We start from the raw sequence: 27,321 nt of genomic DNA on the forward strand, positions 1-27,321 counted from the left end.
GACTGCCCTCGGCAGAACGCCTGCCTTCCGAAGGGCGGGCATAGTGGAAGGAGACGGAGGAAGTTCCGGTAGGGGTCCGTCCGTCCGACCGCCGCACAGGGGCTCTGTACCGGTCCGCTGGCTGGCTCCGCCCGGACTACTTGCCGGGGGCAGCTAGTTCCGGCAGCAGCCATTCGACAATTTGCTGCCTCCGCCACCGCCATTTCGGGAGCCGCCGCCTTAGCGCCCTGGGACCGTGGGCAGCTCGGTCCTGCGCCGCCCGTTTCAGCCGAGTGGGCCTCTCCGCACCCGCGGCCCTTCTGCTGCCTCCACCGGAGTCTCACCGGCCTCATTTCCCGATGGCGACCTCCGTGGGGAATGTGGCTGACAGCACAGGTACCACGGCCTACGGCGCTGCAGCCCTGCGGAGGCCGGGCCCTGCCTTCGCCCGGGGCCGCACGGCGGCCTGCGTTCCCTGGAGCCGCGCCTGGCTCGACCCGAGCGCGGCGCTCCCTGCTCGCCGGGCTCGTTCCCGGCGGAACTTTCCAGAAGCGGCGGCCTGGGCGAGGCGGTGGTTCCCGGCACGGCCCCCGCCGCCTTTGTGCTTGTCTCCCCTCGCCTCGGGGAACCGACGAGCCGGGGTCGTCCCTCGGCGGGCTCCTGTCGGCGCTGTCCGGCCGCAGCCTGCGAGCCGCTCCTGGAGGAGCACGGCGCGATTAGTTCTTAGTGCGGTGCTCTCTTATTGCAGTATTTATCCGACTATCAGGTGACTGCATTTTTGTAGAGGACGAAGGAGGGTAAAAGCCTGACCCCAAATGTGCGTTGACTGGTCTAGAATCTCTCGCTATACTTAAGGAGCAGGTGTTATGTGGCATAGCCGAGAAGTACAGTGCTTTTTTGGACAGCAAGATGGCGTGCTCAAGCTAAGAAAGATCCTGTCCTACATTTAGTTTACAGATGTAGAACTTGAGGGATGGGGGGGAGAAGAGGAGAAATCTCACTTTTCCTGTAAAGCAAGAAAAAGAAGTATTCTGGTTACTTTCAGGATGAAAGGACAACACAGCTTTATCTCCCAGATTTTTTTTGGGTTTCTGTAACCATAGAGAAGGCAGAGTATGAAAAGCTGAAACTATGTCTGGGAAAAGTAGGAAAAAAATAGGATCTATGGGGAAAGAGATGGGATAGTAATGCAGAGATGGGGGTGTAAAGGGAGGTGGTGGTGATACAGAGGTGGAGATGGAGAGGCAAAGTGCTGCGATACGGTGCTTCGTTTCTCCTCAGCTACAACGGTGTGTCTAGTCAGGGAGGCTGCAGCATCCTGTGCAGCCTTGATCTGTGGTGGTGAAAAGAACATGTGCACGCTTGGGGAGAGTCCTGTGCTCCTTGTCACCACCACCTCCCAGATGGAGATGGCAACTGCTCCTGTCTGGGCCTAGATTTTACCTAAATGTAAGGTTGAGCATGAGCACATGGTAAGTGCTTAGGATGTTATTTCTGGGGAGAAAAATGGCCTTGGGTACATTTGTGATAGTTCTGTGTGGGTTTTTATTTTGCTTGTATTCTGTAGAAGCCTCAGGAAGGGTCATTGTCATAGCATGTACTAGGCTTTTCCAAGGTCGTAGTCAAAGTGTGTAGCACAAGTTAGCCTAGGTACATGAATTCATGTATGCAAGATTGATAAGGGATTATTCTGGCTGTGACTCTTTGCTGCAATTATTTTCTTTAGAAATGGATTCAGTGAACAACCATTGATGGCTATGTTACGGATTCTTCGGGTTGTAGAACTCTTCTTCCAGTGAACTTTCTATTAAAAGTTTAGCTCATTTTGAACTGTGATACTCATGTATCACATACAGCTGTCCACTTCCTACTTTTAAATGAACTTCTCAAGGATCATTGCTAAAATACTTGTTTGGAGGTAGATGACTGGCTATTTTACACTGAGTGATTGGTTTGCTTTATCTCTTCTGGGAGGGTTGTTTTGTGAAGAGACTTGATAAATGGAAGAAAATTTTAGTGTTTCACTTATTTTGTTGCTTTTGTTAGTAATTCTTATTCACAGGTTTTAAATACAGTATTTCTGCACTGCCTTCTCTCTTGCCCTGGAAGTTGCAACTTCAGTTTCACTTTCTGCTTAAGTAGGCAAAATGTAGCAATTAGATAAGGGTTGGAAGCTTCTTTCCAAGTGGTCATAAGAATTTAAGTCTAAACTTTTTGGGGTTTTTTTGCTTTAGCGTTGAAATTTAATAACACCACTGAAATTTATTTGAAGAAGAAATTATTCAGTTAGGTCCATGGGATATGCTCTTCCTTGATCCAGCTCCCCTATGTTTGTGCCATCAGCAGAACTTGAAAATACACAGACTGCGAGAGGGGCTAAACCTGTCTGGCTGTTAATGGCAGAAGAGAGGGAGCGAAGAACAGTGTGTTGGTACTCCAGTATCGTTATTACTGTCAGCACCTTCGACTTCATAAATGGTGCTGTCATTCTCATGTTCAGTAACAGCTGTATCTGTTTATTGCCAGTAGGTTTAACCAGATACTGAAGTCCACTTTTCCCTTAGTCAGGGTTTGGAAAACTATTAAGCTTGGCTTCTAGAAAACAGGAATCTAATCTGTATGAAGATACTCGGTTAGTAATTTGTCAAGTATCTGAAAACGAGTAGCTTTGCTGCTTCCAACTTACTGTGAAACAGTTAAAAGTTTCTAGCACTGACAGAGACTATACTATCTGGAAGAACAACTTTAGTTACATCATGTAGTGTTTGCAATCTTATCTTCAAAACCTGCTAGTGCTAGAAAAGCAATTTTGAAAATAATTTAAATAATGTACATCATTCCCAATTTCATAAAATAAACACCAGATAGTAACTCTGTACCTAATCTTTGTGATTATTTTGCTATCTTTAAAGTTCTCACAAAAGAATTAAAGAGTCTCAGAGGATTTTTGTAGTAGGTACTGCAAAAATATATGTACTTAAGATATTGAGGTGCTTCCTTGTGTTAGGAAGGATTTATCTGTTTCATTTAAATTCAAAATTTATCTGTTTCATTTAAATTCAAAATTTTAAAACTCTTTAGGTCCAGGTGGGAAGTGTTTCATGAATGGAATTAAGTGACTGTAGAGTACTGGAAATGCTGGACTTCAGGAGGAAAAAGAAAAGATACTTGCAGTAATCAAACCTTTTAATAGTAAAAGTCATTGGTATAAAGGCAGAATTTGAAGGCCAACGCCTCTTTCTAGAAGGAACGGTTGTGATTTTTTCCAAGCTGCGCTTGTGTATATTTTAATACAGCACTGTGCTTTGTAAGAAATTTTATTTCCTTTTCACACTTAAGGTTGTTTTGTCTAAAACAGGTGGTGTTTTATTTAAGTATTTTGTTCTCCACAATTGTATCCTAAATACTAAAACCATTTTGTTACTCCCATTCCAGCTAAGCCTCCAGAAGCAGTAACTCCTTTCCTGTACCCTGTCTGTTTAATGGTTCCTTCTGTAGGCCAGTTGCATAAACATTGAAGTGTGTGTTTGTCTCTCATCAGATATTGTTCTAAGGCCAGGGTTTTTTTTCTATGAAGGAATTTTTACTCATTACAGAGAATGTAGGAGTACAGAGGATTCACAGAATGTTAACACATTGCTTTTCTTTTTTTAAAGGGCTTTCACTACTGGCACAGCAAAACTTTTTTCTGTTTGAGTCCTTTGAAGTCTTTGTCTGCTGTCCTTCATTTACCTATTAAGTTTCTAGAACTTGTTTTTAATACTACAAAGCATAACATTTACAGTCTTGGAGGAGAGTGAGGAGAGTCATTGTTCTCTTAGCAGCACTTCTACCCTTATGAACCAAAGTACAATATGTCAGGAATCTCTTTAAATATATTTCAGGCTAATGTAAAATTATTGACTTACAGATATTCACAGTCATTACAGTCTACAGGTTTCCTATTATTAGCTGATGAAGTAATGGACTTGTACAGATAATGTTAGAAATATCATAGTAGTAGATTGGGGCATGAAGATCTGAGAGTGCAAACTGCCATGTGCTGTAGTGTTTTATGTAATTTCAAACACTTTCATCCTTCAGTTATGTACACTTTTTTCACATTGTTTTGTTTTGTTTTTTGTTTTGTTCCCATTATCTAACTTTTTGTTTTCCCCCCTTAAATGTTTTGGTGATTCTCCAGAACCAACGAAACGTATGCTTTCCTTCCAAGGGTTAGCGGAGTTGGCTCATCGTGAGTATCAGGCAGGAGACTTTGAAGCAGCAGAGAGACACTGCATGCAGCTTTGGAGACAAGAGCCTGATAATACTGGTGTGCTTTTATTACTATCGTCCATTCACTTCCAGTGTCGCAGATTGGACAGGTAGGAGACTTGAGGTGTTCTGTCAAGCCTTTTTTTATCGTTTGCACCTCTAACAGTACTGAGCATAGCTGACAAAAGTTCTATTCTAACATTGATTTTTTTAATCACTGAACACAAATAACTGACTAACTTCATGGCAGCAGTAAGGACTGGTCAAAAATAATATTATTCCTTTTTGAATTTTGTTAGGGTAAGAGAAATACAAATTGGAGTCGCTAGCTTTACAACAAACAACAGATCTTGTCATTATTCTCATGCTATTTTAATATTGTACACGTTAATATCGGAGTGTCACCCACACTTGTGTGTACTGGAGATACTTACATGTGTAAACAAAGGCTTTTGTTTATTCCACCTGCAGTGTGGGGGTTTCTGGGGTTTTTTGGTGTTTTTTTTTCTAAGTTGCAAGACTGATTGATTGCTGCAAAATGGCATGATTAGTTAAGGATTTTTGTCATCTTAAAGTTGTCTCTCTATTCTTTCTGCTTGCCTGTTCCTGATCTTGCTTTCTGTGCCTCAAGCTTTTTGAACTTTACTTGTCCTAGCTATAAATCTGAGTGTGCTGTTGAAGGAATTAAGAACTTTTGACTGAGATTTATTTTATATAGGCTTCTGAATGAAGCTGTAATAACAGTTCAGATATGGGAAAATAAAATGGGGGCAGATACAATAGAATTTTACATCTACATCTGTCAGCTGTGTTCTGCTTCTTGGAAAGAGTATTGAGTGGAACATTGCTTAAAGCATACAAATGTTGGAAGAGGCTTCACAGGATTTCTGTTGCATTTTCTCCAAGTGTGTTAAGTTCAGGTTTGGTGAGGTGACTTGAAACCCTACTGATTGTAAATGAGAGTTGTCTTTTTTCAGTAGAATCTAAAATAGGAACAGGGAGATGATAGTTTAAGCTAGGAGAAGCTAAACGTACAAGACAGCTCTGTAAGTCCAGATTTGTCTGGTTCACTTAAGCATGAACGTTTATTAAGTAACTAGGTAAACAGACAAACACTTAAAGTCAAGGTTTTTTTTTTTTTTTCCTAACTTTCTAATTTTCTGTCTAATTTTCTCTAGGTCTGCTCACTTCAGCACTTTGGCTATTAAACAGAATCCACTGTTAGCCGAAGCCTACTCCAATCTAGGCAATGTGTACAAGGAACGTGGACAGCTACAAGAAGCAATTGAACATTATAGACATGCACTACGCCTCAAACCAGATTTCATTGATGGATATATTAATTTGGCTGCTGCGCTGGTAGCTGCAGGTGATATGGAAGGAGCAGTACAGGCATATGTGTCTGCCCTTCAGTACAATCCTGTAAGTAACACTTTATTTTATAGAACAACTTTACTACTGTCCCAGGACACACAAATAGCAGGTTTCAAAGAACGAACAAGTGATAACTCTTCCCTCTAACCTGTACACCATAAACTTAATGATCTACTCAATACTTTTCTTAAGGATCTTTGAAAGACTTCTGTCACAAAAAAGTTTTATATTGCAATACAGTAAGGGTTGCTGGTTGTGTACTTATCTGTATTGTTGAGATAAAAGGAAGGAATTGGGTTGTGTTTTTTTTTTTTTTTTCCCCTGAAGTCAGAAGTTTCAGTGAACAATGTCATATTTAGCTTCCTGTGCTTTAAGGCAGTATTATTACAGTGAGAGAATCACTGCTCAGACTTGAATGTGAGATCTTGAAAAATCATCAGGTATTACTTTACCACAAAGTCGTAAGTTTCATGGTGATGAGAGTTGCCTTGGTTAGATTTCCACTGCGGACTGGTTTACAGAACCATCATTTTTATGTTTTATAGGCTGAAATTGAGTATCCGTCTGTAAGTGACTCCTATAAAATAGATCTGGTGTTTGGATTTTTGGTTGTAACTGTTTTGAATTGACATTTTTAGTAAACACTTGTTGTGCTGAGCATGATGTCATATGGTGTGGAATAGTCCTTTGGTCAGTTGGGGTCAGCTGTCCCAGCTGTGCCCCCTCCCAGCTTCTTGTGCACCTGGCAGAGCATGGGAAGCTGAGAAGTCCTTGACTAGTGTAAGCTTTACTTAACACACTGATGTTTTAGTTGTTGCTATCAACATTATTCTCATTCTAAATCTAAAACACAGCACTATACCAGGTACTAGAAAGAAAATTAACTCTATCCCAGCCGAAACCAGGACACAGTGTATCAGACTGCTAACTTCTGTTGATTTTGCATCGTACTCAAATAATTTGTACAGTACTACTGAGCATGATGAAAGTATCTGCTTGCTATTTGGTCATATGTTTTGTCAAAAAATACTTAAGATGCAGCATCGGTCTGGTGTGCATATATCCTTTTTCCTTTGGAAAAGCAAATGTAAACCCAGTCCAACAAGGGCTCAGAATCTTGTTTTGCTGTGTTCTTCAGCCTAGGTGAACTTGTCCAGCTTATTGTGCTAAGTGGTGTGACTAGTGGAGTTTATGCACTGGTTAGAAATACTGTAATATGGTGTTTTCTTACAGGAGTTGAGTTTTGTTTAGCTTAGAAACTTCTGTTGCTAGTGTTAACAAAAATGTCCCCATTCTTTGTGGTGTTTACTGTTACATAATGCAAGGGCAGCCTGTGCTGTGGTTACAAATGAAAGAACAAGAACACATGACAAGGCTGTCAAAAATGGATGGATTAGTGGCAATGGTGTAACTTAAGAATACAGGTTTGCAGTCACGCTTTAAAAAAAAAAAAAAAAAGGTGCTTCAAATACTTACGGCAAAAGAACTTAAGCTGCTTGGGGGGGGCATTTGGTTTTGGTTTTCTTTTATATTTCTATATAAAGAGGAATTTTATTTCTTCTTTCTACTACTTTATGGTTGTATTTTTACAGTACTAAGATCAGTAAGATCTGTTGGCTGTAATGTTAGGTCAAGAGAAGTAATTTACATCTGTGATGTATTTATTAAGAATTTAAAATAAGCTGTAGAGGACTGGGGCATTCCTTTGCAAGTTCTCTCTGAAGACCTTTGGGGCGTCTGAAGTCCTGAAGCTGATATGTGACTTCGATTTTTCAGGACTTGTACTGTGTTCGTAGTGACCTGGGGAACCTGCTCAAAGCCCTGGGTCGCTTGGAAGAAGCCAAGGTAGGTGTTGGGTAGAATACATGTAAACGTCAGTGTTTTGAAAACTTGAACTTTGCACCAAGTCTTCAAATCTGCGTTGATCTACAGACATTCTGAGAAACTGCTGAGAAACTGCTGAAGGCACTGAAACACCCCAGAGTAGTTGCAGGGCAAGATATGGCATGTCCATGTTTAAAAGTTGGTTTAAGTCAAGAAATGGAACATTACCAAGCCTTTCTGCTGAACTTAGACTATCTGATACCATTCTGAAGTATTGGGCAGGGGCTCCATCATGCTCTTATCTGGAAATAAGTAACAGTCCTTCAAATCTGAGGCTTGCCTGCTGGTGCCAAGCAGAGAGCCTGGGGTTAGCTCGAGATCCCTGTACGATGCAGGTGCTATTGAAAATGCTGCTCTTCTAAAGTCCTTTGTGGCTTGTAAGTGGAGAAGAAACTTACCCAAATGTTACCTTGTAATATTGGCTTTTAAAGATTTTTATTCTTTTAACTTTTCCCTTCCCTTGATAGTGGAAGAAAGGCTAGTAAATGATCAATAGCTGCTGCAGTATGCGAACCCCCCGAATATCTTTTCTTCATGTCTTCCCTCTCCCCTCCCCCAAAATAAAGAAATCAGAAGGACAAAGCTGGTTTGTTTGGGAAATGAACTGATCGAAAGAAAACTTGCTGTAGTTGAAAGGTGGCTTCTAGCAGTCTTATGTTTCCTAAACTGAGAATTCGAACACCACGATGAGTTTAAAATTTTTGGCATGTTAAAACTTGGATTGCACAAAGAAATTGTCTTGTTACAAGCCACCTTACGCGTCCGCGCTGCAGGGGTGAGGAGTGTGGAGAAATCGGAAACACTCTGGACTCCATGTCTGTCACTCCAAGCCCCACGCGCATGCTAAAAAGTGGAGTGTATGAACAGCGTAGCTGTCTGTTTGGCTGCAGCGACATTTGGGGAGGGTTATGATCTTTATGGGGTAATGGGAGTGCGGGTTCAGAGTTCATTATTTTTTTGATTTCTCTTAACAACTTGGATGTGCGTACCATCCTAGGGCAGCCTAATTGATTTGGTCAGATCCAAGTTGAAAATATTTTATAGCAGCATTTAGACTTTGAACAGTCTTTGAGACACTTGGTTCTCAGCCCACCAAGCGGACAGCTAACATGAATTGCACTTCACTGCAGCTTTAGTGTGACTGGTATAGGCCAAGACACTGCGCCTGCCTTAGGTTGCTGACTTCTTTGTTTCAGAGCTCTGGAGACACCTAGTTTGAAAGTGTTATTCTGTTTTGTGAGAACTTAATAAACGAGGAAAAACATCTTGAGTAAATTGCAATGTGTTTCTTTGGTTATCAGTCCATTTGAAAGATCAAGCCAGCAGATTCCTTACAGTTTGAACTAAAATTTAATTTCTTTGTAGATATTTCAGAGCCTTTCTTCCAAAAAAAAAAAAGTCCCCGCTGTATGCAATTGCCCTGATTAACCCTCTCCCTTCTGCATGTCTCCCTTGTTACAGACAGATTGTCCTCATTCCCATGTGTTAAGACATATCCAAAAAAAATGCAATTGCTTTGTTGAACTCTTACTAATGATCTTGTTTTATTTTCTCTCTTGTTTTTGGTTTTTCACCACTGATATTGTATTTAGAAGGTTTCAGGTGGGTGAAACCTCCTATTCCATGCGTAAGGTGCCTCGCTGAAGGGAGCTCGAGGCCTGGATCTAGGGCAGACACACACCTCCTCCTCCTCTTCCAGCAAGGAACGCACCGAAAAGTCACATGATGAGAAATATGGTAACGGGTTTGTAACTGCCACAGCAAAACCATTTGCCTCCATGCCTGAATCTTCTGTCTTGTGGCTTCAGAAACAGCTTAAAATATTTAATTACAAGCAAGTAATGTAAGAATATTTTATACTAGTAGCCACAAATTCTTTCAAAGAAATAAAGTAAAAGTAAATTAAAATATTTTTTTAAAGAAATAATTGGAGATAGTTAATAGTAAAAGCTTCTAACTCTTCTGGTTGTTCATTTTTTTCCTTTTTTCTTCTTTGTTTGGATTGCAGCGTTCTGCTCTTCTGATGATGCGCTGTGATCCTGCAGTAGCGCAAAGGCTGCGCAGCGGTAACGCGCATTGCGTGCGATTAAGCCCTCGTGAACGGTTGACTAGATGATTAATCTCTGATTGGGTGACTGCCCAAGCTCCAGGCTGTAGCCTTTTGGATAAAATTGGGTTGTAACGCATTTAAAGTCCAGACATAAAATTTAATATGTGAGTTTCTGTATGGGCCTGTCTGGTAGATTAATGATTCTGGTTGGCCGTTCACTGGACCTAAGGGCAATCAATATAGCAAAGCAGTTCGCAGCGATAGCGTGGCGCCGTGCTGTTTAGGATGCGCAGCGATTTCTTGCGCTTGCATTACAGGGACCTAAACCTTCATGCAATCCTGTCATTTGAGGTTTTGAAGCTGCAGATGATTGAATGCATTTGAAGAAACTGGGAAACAAGATACGGATTGGGTGTGTCATCTCACTTGACAAGGACAATTAAAACTGAAGAATGGCTTCATCTTTTTCAGTAGTTTTTCTAATTTTTTAAAGTAATTTCTATCTGTGTTAGAATATTTCACAATTTAATAATTTTATTTCATAGCGAAGTTGTTTTTACACAGTAATTTTTTGTTTTTTATGCACTTAAGGGTGGCAGTACTTCCGCTGAACTACTTCAATTATTTCTAAGATGATTTCTGTGGTGACCTGCTGTCTAAAGGCATGTTAATTTATCAGCTTAACTGAAAAATGGTGGGCTTGCACCTGGGTTTTGGTTTGCGCTGGCGCAGGATCAACAACAGTTTGCAGCGCATTAGTTTTGGCGCAAGCTAGCCTATACTGCAGGGTCACTTTTGGCTGGTTAGAGAAGGCATACTAACAATTATTTTTTCTCATTTTTTTCTTTTTACAAATATTCCCCTTCCCTTGTATCTCTCTTCTTTAACTGTTCCAAGGCCTGTTATTTAAAAGCAATTGAGACTCAACCAAACTTTGCAGTGGCTTGGAGTAATCTTGGCTGTGTTTTCAATGCCCAAGGAGAAATTTGGCTTGCAATTCATCACTTTGAAAAGGTAACTATCTGAGCCAGTCAGCTTCACTTCTAGATTTTGATGTACATGCAGTTGTCTGCTTGTAGATGATAGAAATATTTTCATCAGCAGAGAACTTCCTGTGATCCTGTTAGTTAACATCCTATGTCAATAGTTTTTTTTACTTCCTGATGTTTCAGACTGCCTGTATGCCACTGGAGAGATATGTTTAGAATTGCCTTAAGGACTTCACACACATGTCAAATACAAGCAAATTCATTAAGTTGTTTTACAGTCCTTTTCCAGAATAAATTTTTAAAAAAATCTAATTTGATAGGAATAATGTTGTGTGTGTGAGAGGGAGAAATAACTTTCTGCTTAAAATAATTTTTCATTGTGATTTTATTTCAGGTATTACTGATCTTTGAGTAACTAAGGAGAACAGTGTTAAGGGACATGCTAATTCCTTTTCTCCAGATTCCTTTTCTAATTCCTAAAAGCTAATTCCTTTTCTCTAGATTGGTGTCATTAACTAGTTGTCTGATACCTTCTAGTTAGTATCTTAATTCAGTTTGTACTCCTCTCTTAAGTTTCTAAAGTGACCTAAAACTGAATCTAAGATGTGGTGGACAGTTTCTTCCTGATGCTTATGACTTAAGATCTACAAAAATAATTTTAACTGCTTGGGTTTTTTTTTTTTGGATCTGTGTCTAGTTAGTGATAGATTATAAAGTATTTTAATTTGGAAATAATAGTTGCCATGAGAAGGACTGTAAGAGTGTGGCCTGTCAAATACTCACATGTAGCTTATTACTGCATCTTCTGTAACTTTATTGGTTCTTAAGTTTTTTGCCTTTTATTAGTTTTGAAGGGAGTGAAATTTTTTTGGGGGGGTATTTGTTGGTTTTGTTTGGTTTTTTTTTTGTTTTTTTTTTTTTTTGTGAAGTGAATTTTCCCTACGCACATGATGTATTTGCTCTTTTCTTGCTCTTGTGAAACTGTCTCTGTTTTCCTGGGCTGCTAAAGTTTTAAAATGCTGTCTTGTTTTGCAGTAGAATAAAGGAGACGATGAGGTTTTTTTTAGGGTTTTCTCCCCTAAAAACGAATTAAAGGCAGCATAGCATGGGTAGGCAGGAGTGTTAAGTATGGTCAGCCTAACATGAAATAAATGTTTAACACTTTATTCTGCAGTAGTTGCAGCTGACTAGGTAAGCAAATGAATAAATTTGACGGTAGTGTATGCTGTCGTTTCTACAGATAAATAACTTTGATGCTCTGTGATTGATTTACATAACTTAAGTTTTCCTTCCTTAGTAGGTTATTGATAAAGTCTTAGATGCTTACAGATTGGGTTTGTCAAATTTAAAAACAAACGAACAAAACTAGGTTTCATAGAGAATGTTTTTGTGTTAATGCTCAAAACTTACTTGAGAAATATTTTCAGGCTGTAACACTTGACCCAAATTTTTTGGATGCTTACATCAATCTGGGAAATGTCCTGAAGGAGGCAAGGATATTTGACAGGTAAGCTGATAAGTACTGTTACTCTGTCAGTAGCCTGTCAGATGTATCAAGATACAAATTAGGTTCCTGATGTAAAATCTCTTTGGACAGTGTAGCAAAGACTTCTGCTGTAAGCTAAGCAAGCAAATGGCTTTGAAATGCATACAGAGCAGGTTACTGGAATAAAAAAAAAATTTTCTGTGGAATGTATGCCTTTATGTTACTTTCCTGTACTTAATAAAATGTTAAAAATGAGAGTTTCTGAAAGTATTGATGAAAATAGATTTGAAATTAAGGCTGGGGATGGGTAAAGATAAGATGTCCGAGAAGGGCATGAACCCTTGAGTTTTCTGTTTTCATGATGTGATTCAGGACATGAATTACAAGTGTGTGTCTTCTAAAACTTTCCTTCTATGTAAGACAAGCTGAAATGCTGATATTCAGCTAAGCATCTGATTGAATATTCTGTATTTGTTATGTGTTGGCATCATGTTACTGCATGGAGTTGCAGTACTGTTGCTGTCTTTTTGAACTAACTTGTTTTGAGACTTCTGATCTGATACATGAATCTTAATTTTGTTTCTGGAAGAAGATCCAGGCTGTGTTGTTTATATGCAATGTACCATATTGCATCTGTTAATTGGATTATAATTTCTGGTAGCTGTGGTTTGTGGTTCCAAATTTAATAAAAGCTTACAGGGAACAGGTTAATTATTCTAAGTAGTTGCATTGCACACAGTGTAAATCATTCAGTGATTTCTGTTTTAACCATGAATTAATGGCCCAGACAGGGGCATGTTTCCTCATTGTTTTAGACTTTACATCACCTTTTTGAGAATTTACTTACTATGTATACTGTTGTGATTTTTCTAGAAATCTGATTTGAATACATCAGTCATTTATATAGTGTTATAGGAGCATATAGTTAAAGATTTCAGTTTTGAACAAAGTGAAGTTTGAAGTATAAGTAAAGCATGATACATGTGTTAGGTTAGTGGAGAGAATAAAGACGTAATAATATGATACTGTTTATATTGCTACAATTGAATAATCAACTGGAAAAAAAATGGAGCAAAGGTCTTGTGCTTATCCTAGTAATGAAGAGTGTTTAAAAAAAGTAGATGAAAGCTTTACTTTTTTTCCAGAAGACTTACGTTGGTCACTGTACAGCATCAGGTGGGAGGAAAACATACCTGTTTTACGAAGTATTTCTTCTAGTCTGCTAGTCATTACAGAACTGAGCATAGCTTTAGAATAACAGGAATAATAATTCATCCCTTGATTGGGTTTTTAATTGAGGCAGTAGTCTTCTGTGTTTTCTGTAACATCTTACAAGACAGATTTGTGTGTGTTAACGATACATATCCCTTGATTTTTGGTTTTTTTTTTTTATGTAAGGAGTTTTTATGACCAAGGTAAATATAATTGCTGTTCTGTGGATGATGGTTTACCTTCTTTTTCTTGTTACAGAGCTGTGGCAGCTTATCTACGAGCCTTGAGTTTGAGTCCAAATCATGCAGTTGTGCATGGGAACCTTGCCTGTGTGTATTATGAGCAAGGACTAATAGACCTAGCAATAGATACCTACAGGAGGGCTATTGAACTACAGCCCCACTTCCCTGATGCCTATTGTAACTTGGCCAACGCCTTGAAGGAGAAAGGCAGTGTAAGGAGTACTTTTCCTTTTTAAAATTTTTAAAAGTATAGTGAATGTTTATTTTAGACACCAGGTGTCACCAGCTTTGTTAAGATGGGATGTTACTATCATTTAGTTAGTCATAAGGAAGAATAATTTAAGAAATCTCCACCTTGAACCTGTTAAAAGTGATTGCATAATGACTTCTCATAAACAGTGCTGTTACAACAAATATTACCATATTACAGTATCCCTTTTTTTAAAGGTGGTAGAAGCAGAAGAATGCTACAATACAGCTCTTCGACTTTGTCCCACTCATGCAGATTCTCTCAACAATCTAGCAAACATTAAACGGGAACAGGGGAATATTGAGGAAGCTGTCCGTCTTTATCGGAAGGCTCTTGAGGTACAGTTGAATGTGGTGAGGGAGAGGTGGGGAATTAAAGTTGGGAATGTGTAATAGGACATAAGCTTTTTTTTCCCTCTTCGGTCTTAAGAGGAGGAACATCTGCTCAGAGACCTGAGTCATATAAAAAGAAGAGTAAGAAATGCACAAGTATTTCTTTTGATACGGTCTACTTGGGGCATTTGAGAGACAGATTCTACTTCTTTTTCTTCCAGGTGTTTCCAGAGTTTGCTGCTGCGCATTCAAATTTAGCAAGTGTTCTGCAACAGCAAGGAAAGTTACAGGAAGCTCTGATGCATTACAAAGAGGCTATTCGGTAAATGGATGCTATTTGTAATAGTCCCAGCCTTTCATAACAGGAAAGTGCCATAGATTTGTACAGAAAGTGACTTACAGTAGCGTATTTTAATTCAGATAGTTGCTTTGCAAACCAAAAAGTCTGGGTATGGGTATTATTTCTCATTAGAGGAGGAGCTTTTATTGTTTATGACATATATTATCTTTATTTCTCAGAATAAGCCCCACATTTGCAGATGCTTATTCTAATATGGGAAATACGTTGAAGGAGATGCAGGATGTTCAAGGAGCTCTACAGTGCTACACGCGTGCCATTCAGATAAACCCAGCTTTTGCTGATGCCCACAGCAACCTGGCCTCTATTCACAAGGTAGCACATGCGAATGATTCGCTCTAGAGTATGAGTGGGACACCGTGAGTACTTACCCTGAGTATATTTTTATCTGCTGACTCATTTCTGTGTCTTTACAGGATTCAGGGAATATACCAGAAGCCATTGCCTCTTACCGCACTGCTCTGAAACTGAAACCTGATTTCCCAGATGCCTACTGCAACTTGGCCCACTGTTTGCAGGTGAGGAAGACGAGGCTTTGATTGTAATTCTTAAGATTCCTCTACAGCAAATACTAAGCTTGATCACCTCAACCAATCACTGATTTAAATTCAAAGAGTAGACTTAAGTCTTAAATCAGAAGATAAGATTATACAGTCATCAACACTAATTACTGAAGTTCTAGCTTCCATTTTTGGAAGAAGCATTAGTCTCAACTTGTGAAATATCTGATATAGATCAAAAGAAGCTGTTGTCCCAATATTCTTTTAATTTTTCCTTTTTCTAGATTGTCTGTGACTGGACAGACTATGATGAAAGAATGAAGAAGCTGGTTAGCATTGTAGCTGATCAGCTGGAGAAAAACAGACTGCCTTCTGTCCACCCACATCATAGCATGCTGTATCCCCTTTCTCACAGTTTTAGGAAGGCTATTGCTGAGAGACATGGAAATCTGTGTTTGGACAAGGTAGGAAGTTTTATACAGGCCAATTGTGAGTAAAGTACTTCGTGGTTTTGCCTGTTCCTACTGAAAATCTAATACTCACATAGTTAGTGTTAGCCTTTGTAAGGTTTCTGAGTCACTGACCTGTAGAGAGATAGGACATAGCGTTACTCATCTAGTTTTGCAAAGTACATTCAAGGGGTGTTTTGGAAAAGCAGAGTGAGTAAATTATTCTTTCCTGACACTAAAACAGATCCAGGCAGCTGTGTGATAGTATTTCTCAAAATCTGGTCCTTTCCAGCATCTGTAGCGCTTGGAACCTGACCCTTCCTCTCGTGAATCCTTGCTGGAATGTGTGAGCTTTGTGTTTGATTTGCTCTGGGATTTCCAAATGCACTCGCTTTAGTGGTGATGGCAGCAGTGTTACAGGGGTGATGCATCACAGTAGGAAGTACTTGAGTATTTGTTGTGATTCTGTTTTGGAGTACTCTGTGTACAGTAGAATAGATTATTCCAAAAACATAATCTTCTCTTGCTGTAATTACTTAACTATGTGCCATTTCCACGAGACTGCACAGCACCTCAAGCTGCCAGGAGTGCAGTTGCAGTTGATGGCAAATTCTTTAACTAAAATTTAATGCAACTTCTTAGTCTCTTCAACCAGAGTCATAGCTGTTAGTGTTTGTGAATGTTGAGACGGACTACTTGAGCAGGTTGCCAATTATAATTGAAAATACACTGTCAGCCAGCGGAAGGGTCCAGTTGGCTAACATAAAGGTCTCAGACTTCAGAAGATAACACTTAGCTTTCAAACTAGCTTGCCTTAATAGTGTGATAATCCTGTCAGTGATAGTGGCTACAAGCTGATGTCTGGGGAAGATGGTGAGCATAAGAACAGAAAGGATGCTGTGCTTTTTCACAGGAATACTGTTCTGGTCACAAGTGACTTGTAGTTTGAGAACTTCCTGGTCATAGTTGTGTGGTGTCCATATATTTAATAATCAGGGATGGAATACTTAAACTGGTACAAAAGCAGAAATGTCAACTTGCAGTAGTGATGTCTGTCTTTATTTGGCTGAATGTAGGTACGTGACATCTCGTAACACAGTTTGTGGACATTACACTTGGCTCCGATGGAATACATATAATGCAGGTTTGAAACAACAGATGCCCACAGACCACTTACTTGAGTGTGGGATAAGGCTAATTCTACAAACGCATGGGGTTTTTTTGTCATTCTGTTTAGCATTTGGTTTTGGTTCCTGAGTTTATAAACAGTTGTGTGTGTTTTCTTGACAGATCAATGTTCTTCACAAGCCACCGTATGAGCATCCCAAGGATTTGAAGGCCAGTGAAGGTCGACTTCGTATTGGCTATGTGAGCTCTGATTTTGGAAACCATCCAACCTCACACCTAATGCAGTCAATCCCAGGCATGCATAACCCAGACAAATTTGAGGTAAAAATATAAATGTCATGCTTAAAGCTTTAAATATGGCTGTTAAGTGCACTTTCTTTTTCTTGGTGCAGGCAGGTAAACTAGGGAAGGGCAAATTTTTGTTTCTAGATTTTTTTTTTTTCTTTTGTTAGTGGGCTTTTTTTTAATGGGTTGAAGAGTTCTGCAGCCTGAGTCATCCTTCTTTTACCAGTATGAAGTGTTATTTAGAAGGTAGTTGAATTAGATACCTGTCCTTAGAATTACTGTAGGTAGGATTTGTGGCCCATGGAAAACTTCTTTTAAGCTTCAGCTGCTGTTCTTTGAGTAGGTGCGTTTCAACATAAAGCTGCTACTGCCTGGTTACTTCTGATTTACAGATAGGCATCTGTTTTTTGTTCACTCTGCTGCTGTTTTCTTTACGTGTATTTTTCCCTGGGATACCTGAATCTCAAATGTGAACTTCAGATTGGTCTGGCTACTGCTTTTTCAAAAGGAAATGATACACTACACTTACTCCAAAAGGAGCATATACAATTTAGCAATGCTAAAGACAGTCATGCCTGTATTTGGGTGTCATGTTAAGGGGTTGAGGTTGTAAATGGAACTAATTCCCACTTATGTTGTTTGCCCCATGACTGTTTAAATTGCCTCAGTTTTGAGCTCCTGTTTTCCAAGAATGAGAATTTACTTATCTTTGTAAAGGGTTGTAAGTCTTTCCTTCTTGCAGAAGTGTTTTTTATTAATCTTTGTTTTGTTTTTGGGCTTTTTTCCCCTACCTTCTTGTTTTTTCCTGGTCATGAAGTCTTTGTAGTCTGAAATCCTTGTGGCACAGCTGCATGCTTGAATTGTTATCAGAAGTATGACTGTGAAGCAGGTTTTTTCATGAAACAATTAAATTGGTGGTCTGAGTACATGGGGTGTGGGGAGAATATAACATTTAACCTTGAATCAGCTCAAGACAAAGGGCAGTCTTTCTTGTTCTGGATTTATAAAGCTCTACAGAGCTTAATTTAAATACTAAATAGAGGTTACCTATTATTTTACTAAAACCATGCTTTTGTTCTGCAAGATAATAAATTCTCTGCATATTGGTTCTATTTGTTCTATATCTATATGTGCTAGGCTAGCTGAAGATGCCTATTTACATAACCTGTCAACCTTGAGTTTCTCAGATACTTTTGCAGTTTCTTAATTGGAGAGAACTAGACACTGTTTAAAGAATCTGTTAAAAAGCTTCCCCAAGGTTTAGCTTGTCTGTTCAACCTGAGTCATAATTATGAATCTCATTAATTATGAATTCAAAGATGTCTTGTAAAAGGCATTCTTAAAGAATTTAATGCTTATGCAAATCCATTTGTTAAAATTTACTTTACCTTGCACTGATGAGAACATTGTATATATGTCTATGCAAGATGCAGTGCCGTACTCTAGCACCAGAACGAGGTAAAACTGGGGCCTGGTGCAAATTTGTCAAATGCCCAGTGCCCCCCCCCCCTCTTTTTTGGACTTCTTTTTCAACTGGTAAATACCACAAAAATAAATATAATATAATTTGTATGAAACTAGATGTAACCTTACTAATGTAACTTAAAATTGCAATACCATATGTTTTATAGTAAATTTATTTTGTTGGCAAGTTGTTGCAGATAGTCAATTTTTGGTGCCTCATGTTCTAGGTATTCTGTTATGCCCTGAGTCCTGATGATGGTACAAACTTCCGTGTAAAAGTGATGGCTGAAGCAAATCATTTCATTGACTTATCTCAGGTGAGCTTTTTTGATGCATTGACCTTTTAGCAAACCTAAATGAAGAAAGACGTCAGCCTGTAGTTTGAGATTTTTAGTTGCAATCATTCCTTGAATTAAGCTGATGTTAGTCTTGAGAATTTTGGAGTTTGTAGATATATTGGTGTTATGTCTTACCTGGGATGCAGTGGTTATTGCGTGACCTCACTGATTATTGAACAGTAATATTAGCAATATTGAGTAACTGTTCCATTAGGTCTTAAGTTAATAGTCATATCTAAATGTCATGGGTAAGTCAAGATGCCACAACTGCAAATATATTTAAGCTTGCTTTGCTCCAGTGAAGCAGGACAGAGGCTTAATGATAGAGGATTCTGCCCCTCTATCAAAAGGCTGTTTTGGTAACATATACAGGTGGGGTTGTGTTTGGTGTGGGGTTTTTTTGTTTTTTTTTTTTTTTTTTTTGTGTTTTTTTTTTTTTTTTTTTTAAATTTCCATGTGAAAACTGATGAGGATTTCAGTATACACAGAAGTCAAGTTGTTGTTATACTATCTCAGGATAACTGGCAAAACCCTAAAGCAACATGGGATAATCGATGTACATTAATAATCGAACTGGATTGGCACCTTGACAGTCCCAGATTAGGTGATAGATAAAAATTACATGCAGTTTTTAAACTCATCATGTTGTTCAGAACCTGCTCTCATAAGTAGAAACGCTAAATTGATGTCAGCAGAATTGCTCTTTGAGATGGATTTTGTAAAGTTGATCTTTTAAAATGTTCTTTTAGAATAATGAGCTTCAGTTATGCTTGTGGAAAGCCGTTGTCAGTGTCCCGTGTCCGTCTGTCCCGTCCGTCCTGTCCCTCCCCCTGCTTTTGCAGCTGTGGATGTTGAAAGCCCTGGGTCACAGTAAAACAGGGCAGCATTTTCATATTTGTTGTTGCACTTAACAGCTATGTAGGAAAAATTCTTTCCTTTGTTCAGAGCGATAACACTGAGTTTTCTTATTTAAAATTCTTGAGACTAAAGCTTGTGTTTTTAGGTTACAGTGCAACTCAGAGGTTTGTACAGGAGGTTCAAACAGGTAGAAACAGTTTGCTGTGATCTGTTGCATTAGCAGTGTAACTTACTGAAAGTTACTAAAGCTACTGAAGTAGCTTTCCCTTTGTACAAAAATGAAGTACTTTTATGATGCATATTAATTGTAGAGTGAGTCAGCATTAGCAGTAGTTGCAGAGTAGTTAATTGGCTTACTCTTGATCTTCAGTTTGAAGTAATTTCTCTGTATTACCGTAGTTTGGGAATCTACCACTTGCCCTACGTGAGGTTTGTCATTAATTAGCCTTACAGGAGTGGTGGTGGTGGGGCTGTTCTGGTTTGTATAGCCTCAGTTTCTAGCCTTTGTTTTTTGTTTTACTGCTGCTGAACTAGAGGCATCTGTCTCTATTTTCTTTTATCTGCTTGTAGGTAATGACTAATTATATAATTAATTCTTGGAGGAATTTAAAACTGTTGAAAATTGTTTACCTTTCAATATTAGACAGGAAGAGACACATTGTAATTTCCAAGGCTTTCCTGTTGTTCTTAAGTCATTGGTAATACCTTGTGTGCAGTTCTGCTCTTCTTTGTTTTTGATTTATCCAAGAACTGAAGCCGTTCTACTGTTGCTTGAAGTTTCTTCTGTGGTCTATTTGTGATATTTTTCTGCATGATTTTGCTGAGCTTGGCAACGCTAGGTATCACTCCTCTGATTTGAATGTGCAGAGGCAATCTTCAAGTACCACAGTTACAATTTCTGTCAGCAACCGCTTCAACTGTGTCTAGCAAACTTATGTTTTTCATGACTTCAACGGGTTTTTTTGATTGAGTTGAGGACTTATACCTCTGTAAAACCAGGAGTAACGAGATTTAAGTCTTGTCTAAATTAAATTACACAGTTGACATTTATCCATTGGTACACTGATGTCTAACCACATTTATTAGTGAAAGACTGAAAACAAAAATAACTTTCATTTATTTATGTATTTATTTATTCTTCAGATACCATGTAATGGAAAAGCAGCAGACCGCATCCATCAGGATGGGATACACATTCTCATTAATATGAATGGTTACACCAAAGGAGCCCGAAATGAATTATTTGCCCTGAGACCAGCACCTATTCAGGTAACTAACTTAGAGGGCTCTGTATCTCCAAAGAAACACTTGCGAGTAGGAAGAGTTTATCTTTTACTTCTGGCAGAGTGGAAAAAACATTGAAGGCTCATGTTGATCAGTAAGCGAGAGAGACTTTTTAGGGCTTAGTATATGTGAGGCAAATAGGATCATTCTGTTGAAGCAGAGTAGTTTGGTTTTTTTATGTGCTTTATGGGCAGTTGACTATGTCCTGCAAGAGAACTCCTTAATTCTATGAGGTCCCTGTACATCACTGGCTTTCTTGCATTAGTGAGAACAAAGAAAGGGTATTTGAAGCAGTTGTGGAAATGAGTTGTTGGTTTTAATCTCTTTAGGCTTAGTGAAATTCTAGCTAGAGTAAGTCAGAATTGATGTCAGAGTTATTTTTTTTGACTAAGGATTTTCTAAAATGCCTATGGAAAGAGAATGGGAGAAGCCTGAATCAGAGGCACTCTAGGCTACAGAAGCTGTCTCAGCTAAGAGAAGCTGTAATCACCGATTGTTAGTATTCTGGGTATAGCTGCATGTAGTTGGATACTTTGGCCTTTTGCTAGAGGGATCAATTTTAGAACATCCTTGAACTGTTCACTGTCTCGGTAGTGAAAGTTTGGGGTTAGTGGTTGCTCTTCAGTTGATAAAACACAAGAAAGAACTTGAATCTGTAGGTGGAAAATTTAACTTAAAACAAGTTGATTTTTAACTTACTTTATTTTTGCAACGCACCTGAGACTGGAGCCTTGCTTTCCTGTTTTTTTTAGGCAATGTGGCTAGGGTATCCTGGAACCAGTGGGGCGTTGTTCATGGATTATATCATCACAGATAAAGAAACTTCCCCAGTTGAGGTGGCTGAGCAGTATTCAGAGAAATTAGCTTACATGCCAAACACCTTCTTCATTGGAGACCATGCCAACATGTTCCCCCATCTGAAGGTACGTAGGAAAATAGGGCAAGAAAAGCAGGTGTTTTCCATAGCTGACTTTATAAAATGGCACTTAGTATAGTGCTTGATAAGGGATCTTGTAACTTTTTTTAACACTTTTTTTTTAACAGAAAAAAGCAGTCATTGATTTCAAGTCCAATGGTCATATTTATGATAATAGAATTGTTTTGAATGGCATTGACTTGAAGGCTTTCCTTGACAGCCTCCCCGATGTCAAGATTGTTAAGGTGAGAGCTACTCCTTTGTGTGTTCAGTCTTAGGGACTGAAGCTAGTACTTTCTCTGATGCTTATGTGATTTATCTTAGATGAAGTGTCCTGACAGTTGTGACAATGCAGACGGCAATGCTGCTGCCCTCAGTATGCCAGTCATTCCTATGAACACAATTGCAGAAGCTGTGATTGAGATGATTAATCGTGGGCAAATTCAGATAACTATCAATGGATTCAACATCAGTAATGGATTAGCAACTACTCAGGTGAGGCACTTCCAAGAGGCTGTTCTCTTGGGTCTTATGTTATAGCTGTATGTTTTAACATAACAAGGAAGAAAAACCTCCAAGCAAATGTCTGTCTTCTGTCCTGTTGATTTGTTTAGTTCTCATATTGAAGGAAACTTGCAAATGTGTTATAAGCCACAGATGTACTGGAAGATTATCTTTCCCCCCAAAGACAGAGGGGTTATATCGAGGTATCTGAAGTCCAAAGAGGTTTAATCTTGTTGCATAAAGAAGATACTTGGTTGTTCAGAATTTGAAGGCAAGATTTGCTGATTGCCTGCTGCCTACAGGGCATTTGTGAGCTGTTACCCAGTTTCAGTTGTGTTTTTCCTTTAGAAAAAAACTGCTGAGTAATACAGGCAAAGTTATTCTACTGTATCTCAACAATGTTTATTAATCTCCTTACATCTTTCTGAACTATACACTATACCACCGCCTCTCAGTTCATGGGACTTTAGTGATAGTGACAGATACTGGTTTTGTTTAATACTTCTTCCTTTGCAGAACAGTTCTTTCTTTTTAAAAATACCATATTTTGACACTGGCGTAACTCTTGACTTGTGAATTTTATTCAGTTTACAGTCCTTCAGGAGACTCTTTTACGTCATTTTATGAGACCGTTTATTATCACTACTCTATCCATAATCTCATGCCTTGGTTTCTTTTTGAGTTCTTTTGCTCACAGCTGAGACTTTCCTTTAAGGTGGTAATAGGTTATGTCTTAGTTTAGTCAGTAAGCTTATATAGCATTTTTTTCTGAAATTGTTGTCCCCTGGGAATAATAGAGAATTCTTGTCTTAGCACTCCACCACCAAGATGAAACAATCTAAGCTCTGTCGGTGCACTTGTAAAACAGGATTTATATCTTTTGATCACACTAATATAACCCTTCTTTGTGCTTCTTGTAATTTGATACCAGCTACTTTTGGGCATAGGTCGATGAGAACTGTACATTGTGTTTTTTGAGGTCTCCTCAGTGACCTGGATAAGTAGCACTTTTACCAAGTTTTGTTGAACTAAATTATGTTGTGCATCTTCTAACAGAGTCAGTGACAGCGAGTCATTGTCATTTATATCTAGTTTGTCAACAGTCCGCCTATTTTGGCTGGCTGCACTGCCACTTGAGCTAAATTTTAAATATATGTGTATATAAAATATATGTATATAGAGAAAAAGGCTCTAAATACCTGTTTTGCCCTCTCTGTACTGATGTTTTTATCTGTCTTTGATCCCACCATTGCCTGTCATTATTTAAAAAAAAAAAAAAATTAAAAATCCTACTTCCATTTTACTAATCCTCAAGACTTTCTTGCATGGTATTCTGATTGTCCCAACTTCATCCTCTGCTGGTTTTTATTAGCATACTCTTACTCTTTGTGAAGGCTGTAAGATCCATTCTTTTTTGAAAGTCCATTAATAACTCTTCTCATTTTCACCATTTCCCATTATTTCCTTGTCAGCTAGTTCCTTACAGTCTATTAGTTACATAGTAGTCTGCATCTTCAGTCTTGACTGTCTGTTCTGTGCCTATTGTCTTAAAAAAACCAAACCAACCAACCAACCCCCCGCCCCCCAACAAACAAACGACAAAAAACCAACCAACCAAAATACCCCTTTGCTTTCTAAATACTTTTTTATTCTTCCTTGAAGTCTTCATTTCCTTGAGACCAAAAATAAAATTAAGTGACCTTAAGGAGGGGAGGAGTCCATGTGTAATGCCTCTTCATATGATTCTTCTTTCCAATTGTTCCAGTTACTTGGAATTTCAGGGAAAGATAGCAAGGGCATGAAAATGCCCAGTGTTTTGTGCCTTGGTGGTTGCAACATTGTGGCATCCACAAGCGTGTATGCATACCAGTTAAATTCTTGTTATGGGTAAGTAGACAATTTTGTTTTTGTGTAATAAAACCAAAGATACGCTTACAATAGCTTATGATGCTAACAAATGTTGCAGTGTGTTTCAGGACGATTCCACAGGGTATAGTCTTGTTTCCTGAAAATTCAGTGTTCCAGTAGCTATTTTTTTTCTTTAGATTAACAACAAAGCAGCAACTGGTGAAGAAGTTCCACGAACTATAATTGTTACTACCCGTTCTCAGTATGGCTTACCAGAGGATGCTGTTGTATACTGTAACTTTAATCAGCTGTATAAGATTGATCCTTCTACTTTACAGATGTGGGCTAATGTGAGTATCTGTATCTAATACAAAATCTAAGGTCAGACTTCTGGAACATAGCTGTTCTGTTCAAGTTAGCAGAAACTTCATGCAAGTTAAAACCGTAACTGTTCTGTGGAAAACATTGACCCTGAGCCATTTGAATCCTTACAATGCTCATGTTGCAGGACTTAGTGTTAATAGCATATAGAATTTTTTAGATTGATTTCAAATCACTTCTGTGCTTCTAGCCAGCGAAAAATTACGTCTTGGACAGCTTAAGTATGCTGGTACTCTCTTCCTTAGTCTGCATAATTAAGTCATAACTGGCCTTGGTAGTTGGTAGATTGACAATGCACCAAGCGTCTGTATCGAGGTCCAGTTGATAGTGTATTGCTGAGAGTTACTTGAGGGGTAATTTTTTTTTATATTCCATAGCATGGGCCTATAAATAAATGAGATCATAAATGTCAAGACTTACTCTCTAAGTACTGCTCTATGAACTATTGCTCAGAGTTGCTGTCTCTTTCAGTGGGATTAGAAATGCAATCGTAGTTATTCCACTGGAAATGGTGATTATTTTTTTCCTGCTCTATACCTCAGAAGATTAAAATACTGAATGATTATGCCTTTTGCTTCATTTTGATGTGTGGTGATTTCTTGTTCGGAAAAGGAAATGTTTCTGACTGAACTTGGTGTATTTGCTTCTTTATTTTTGTTACAGATCCTAAAAAGAGTTCCGAACAGTGTGCTGTGGCTGCTACGTTTCCCAGCTGTAGGAGAACCCAATATTCAGCAATATGCACAAAACTTGGGTCTTTCCCAAAACAGAATCATCTTTTCTCCTGTTGCCCCCAAAGAAGAACATGTGAGGAGAGGGCAATTGGCTGATGTTTGTCTAGACACTCCGCTTTGCAATGGGCACACAACTGGGATGGATGTACTCTGGGCTGGGACTCCAATGGTCACTATGCCAGGTAACGCAGTGGGGAACCTACGTAGAACAGATGGGTTTGAGTATTACTAATTTTTTAATAACAAAGAGCAAGCCCAACAAACTTTGTTGCCTCTCGTAGAGGCAGAAGGAAAGTAACTCATACTTTGCAATATGTTACTTGATAAGCTTACTCCTGTTACCAATTGTGTGTGTGTTTTTTTTGTTTTTTTTTTTTGTTTGTTTGTTTGTTTTTTGTGTTTTTTTTTTTTTTTTTTTTTTACAGGCGAGACTCTTGCATCACGAGTTGCTGCCTCCCAGCTTACTTGCCTGGGTTGTCTTGAGCTCATTGCAAAAAGTAGACAGGAATACGAGGATATTGCTGTGAAACTGGGAACTGATCTGGAATAGTAAGCCAGCTTGTACTGTGTAATGTGGTAACATCAAGAATGTAAAGTGCTGTATTTGGGCACAGTGCTGAGACTTACCAGTAGTTTTAATCTTGCAGATATTTTAATATTTAAAATAGCTAGGCAATCCTCGTCTAGAGGTTTCTTGTCTTGCAGTTAACTCAGCTTCTGCTTTTACAGTAAACTTAACAGCGCTCCCAATTGAGTAACAGTGCTACCTGTTCTGAAGAAATTGCTCATGTGCAGGTTCTTACCTGGTAAAAAGTGCAATACAGTTCACCTTTTGTTCTTTTTAAATTGAAGATTAAGCAGTTTGTCACTGCAAGTTAAAATTGCACTGTAAAAAGTTACCACAGTACAGATAATGTAACAAGTTAATGCGTTGATGTCGCAGCTCTTCTGAGTTGAAGTGGTCATGCTGGTCTGTATCAGAAATGATGAGGGGATGCAACAGCCATATGAATTTGGTGGAAGTGGGGGAGCAGATACTTTTGAAACAGTTGTACTGGCAGTTCTGGGTTAGCTGAAAAATAGTAGATTTTAAAAGTAAACAGTATTATGAAGTGTTTTGAACCTTTTGTGACTGCTTTAACTCTTTTTGTAGCCTGAAAAAAATACGTGGCAAAGTCTGGAAGCAGAGAATATCCAGTCCTTTGTTCAACACGAAACAGTACACAATGGACCTGGAGCGGCTTTATCTTCAAATGTGGGATCACTATGCTGCTGGCAACAAACCGGACCACATGATTAAGCCAGTAGAGGCCAGTGAGTCTGCATGAAGAGAGATTGTGTGCCCACCCAGAATTCTCCAGGAACTGAGCCTCTCAAACACTTCTGCAGAGATGACGAGCTAAAAACTGTGCATTTCTACTTAACCTGCCTGGTACTCTGTGGCTGAAATAATACATGATGGTGATTAAAGCACAGCCAGACTTACTTCTTGCATGATAGGGAAAGACTCAATAGAGCCTGGGATCCTTTTATTCCATGAGGAATTTGAATGGGATTGAGCTGTGTCCATGTGAGCCTGTGTGTATGAGTGATGTAGTGGTTGCTGGGGGAAGTTTGAACTGCCCAACCAATTATGATTTCATAGATTGATTTAATCTTCCTATGAGTGTCTCTCCTTTTATGTGGATTGGGAATTGGAGCGTTTTAACATTTGATTTTGGGTACTCCCGTTGGTACATGTGTGGTTCTCCCATGACAAGATTTCCAGCTAGTGAGTGTTGCTCCCTGCATTAAGTTCTAAACTGTGTGGACTGAAAGGGCATATTTTGCTGGTGTAGTCTTTTTTTATAGGTTTTATAAACCACTTGAGCCTATATCAGCCTTTTAATGTTTGACCTCTGTTTTGGAGCTCTCTGTAATGTGTTGGTTTAGATAAGGACTTCAGTTATTTTGTTTTGTTTTTAAGCTTCTCCAATAACTCAGCTAATGGGCTTCATGATGGCAGCTCCTGTTCTGTTGAAAAACCAAATTTGATTTGAAATTAATCCTCCCCACAAGTGTTTGAGGTAAACACAAACTGGTGCCAAATACAGATCTTTCAGGAATGATTGTTGTTGATTATGTATAGAGGCACAGTCCCTAGGTACTGTAGCAAAGACTTTAAACAAAAAAATAAAGCTTTGGTTTGCCAGTTTGACCGATTTGACCAGTGTTTCATGTTT

General features: G+C 38.8%; 1 protein-coding gene across 6 annotated transcripts; it reads left to right on the top strand.

The window, feature by feature from the left end:
- The first annotated feature begins 7 nt into the window (after positions 1-7).
- Positions 8-27,296, top strand: OGT (O-linked N-acetylglucosamine (GlcNAc) transferase). Of its 6 annotated transcripts, none has more exons than XM_072876716.1 (22): positions 9-375; positions 4,163-4,343; positions 5,412-5,655; positions 7,384-7,452; positions 10,439-10,555; positions 11,958-12,037; positions 13,487-13,682; positions 13,918-14,058; positions 14,274-14,374; positions 14,572-14,725; positions 14,827-14,928; positions 15,195-15,374; positions 16,650-16,808; positions 18,464-18,553; positions 20,576-20,701; positions 21,469-21,639; positions 21,761-21,877; positions 21,957-22,127; positions 24,182-24,334; positions 25,029-25,281; positions 25,525-25,648; positions 26,253-27,296. In XM_072876716.1, the coding sequence occupies exons 1-22, from the start codon at positions 339-341 to the stop codon at positions 26,425-26,427; spliced, it is 3,141 nt and encodes a 1,046-aa protein (XP_072732817.1). In that variant the 5' UTR covers positions 9-338; the 3' UTR covers positions 26,428-27,296. The 6 variants fall into 6 exon arrangements, with proteins under 6 accessions (XP_072732819.1, XP_072732817.1, XP_072732818.1 ...); XM_072876717.1 differs by having other exon boundaries at positions 10-375; positions 4,193-4,343; XM_072876718.1 differs by lacking the exon at positions 25,525-25,648 and having other exon boundaries at positions 8-375; positions 26,253-26,391.
- Positions 27,297-27,321: the final 25 nt, after the last annotated feature.

This window comes from Ciconia boyciana, chromosome 12 (assembly GCF_034638445.1).
Source record: "Ciconia boyciana chromosome 12, ASM3463844v1, whole genome shotgun sequence".
NCBI lineage: Eukaryota > Metazoa > Chordata > Aves > Ciconiiformes > Ciconiidae > Ciconia > Ciconia boyciana.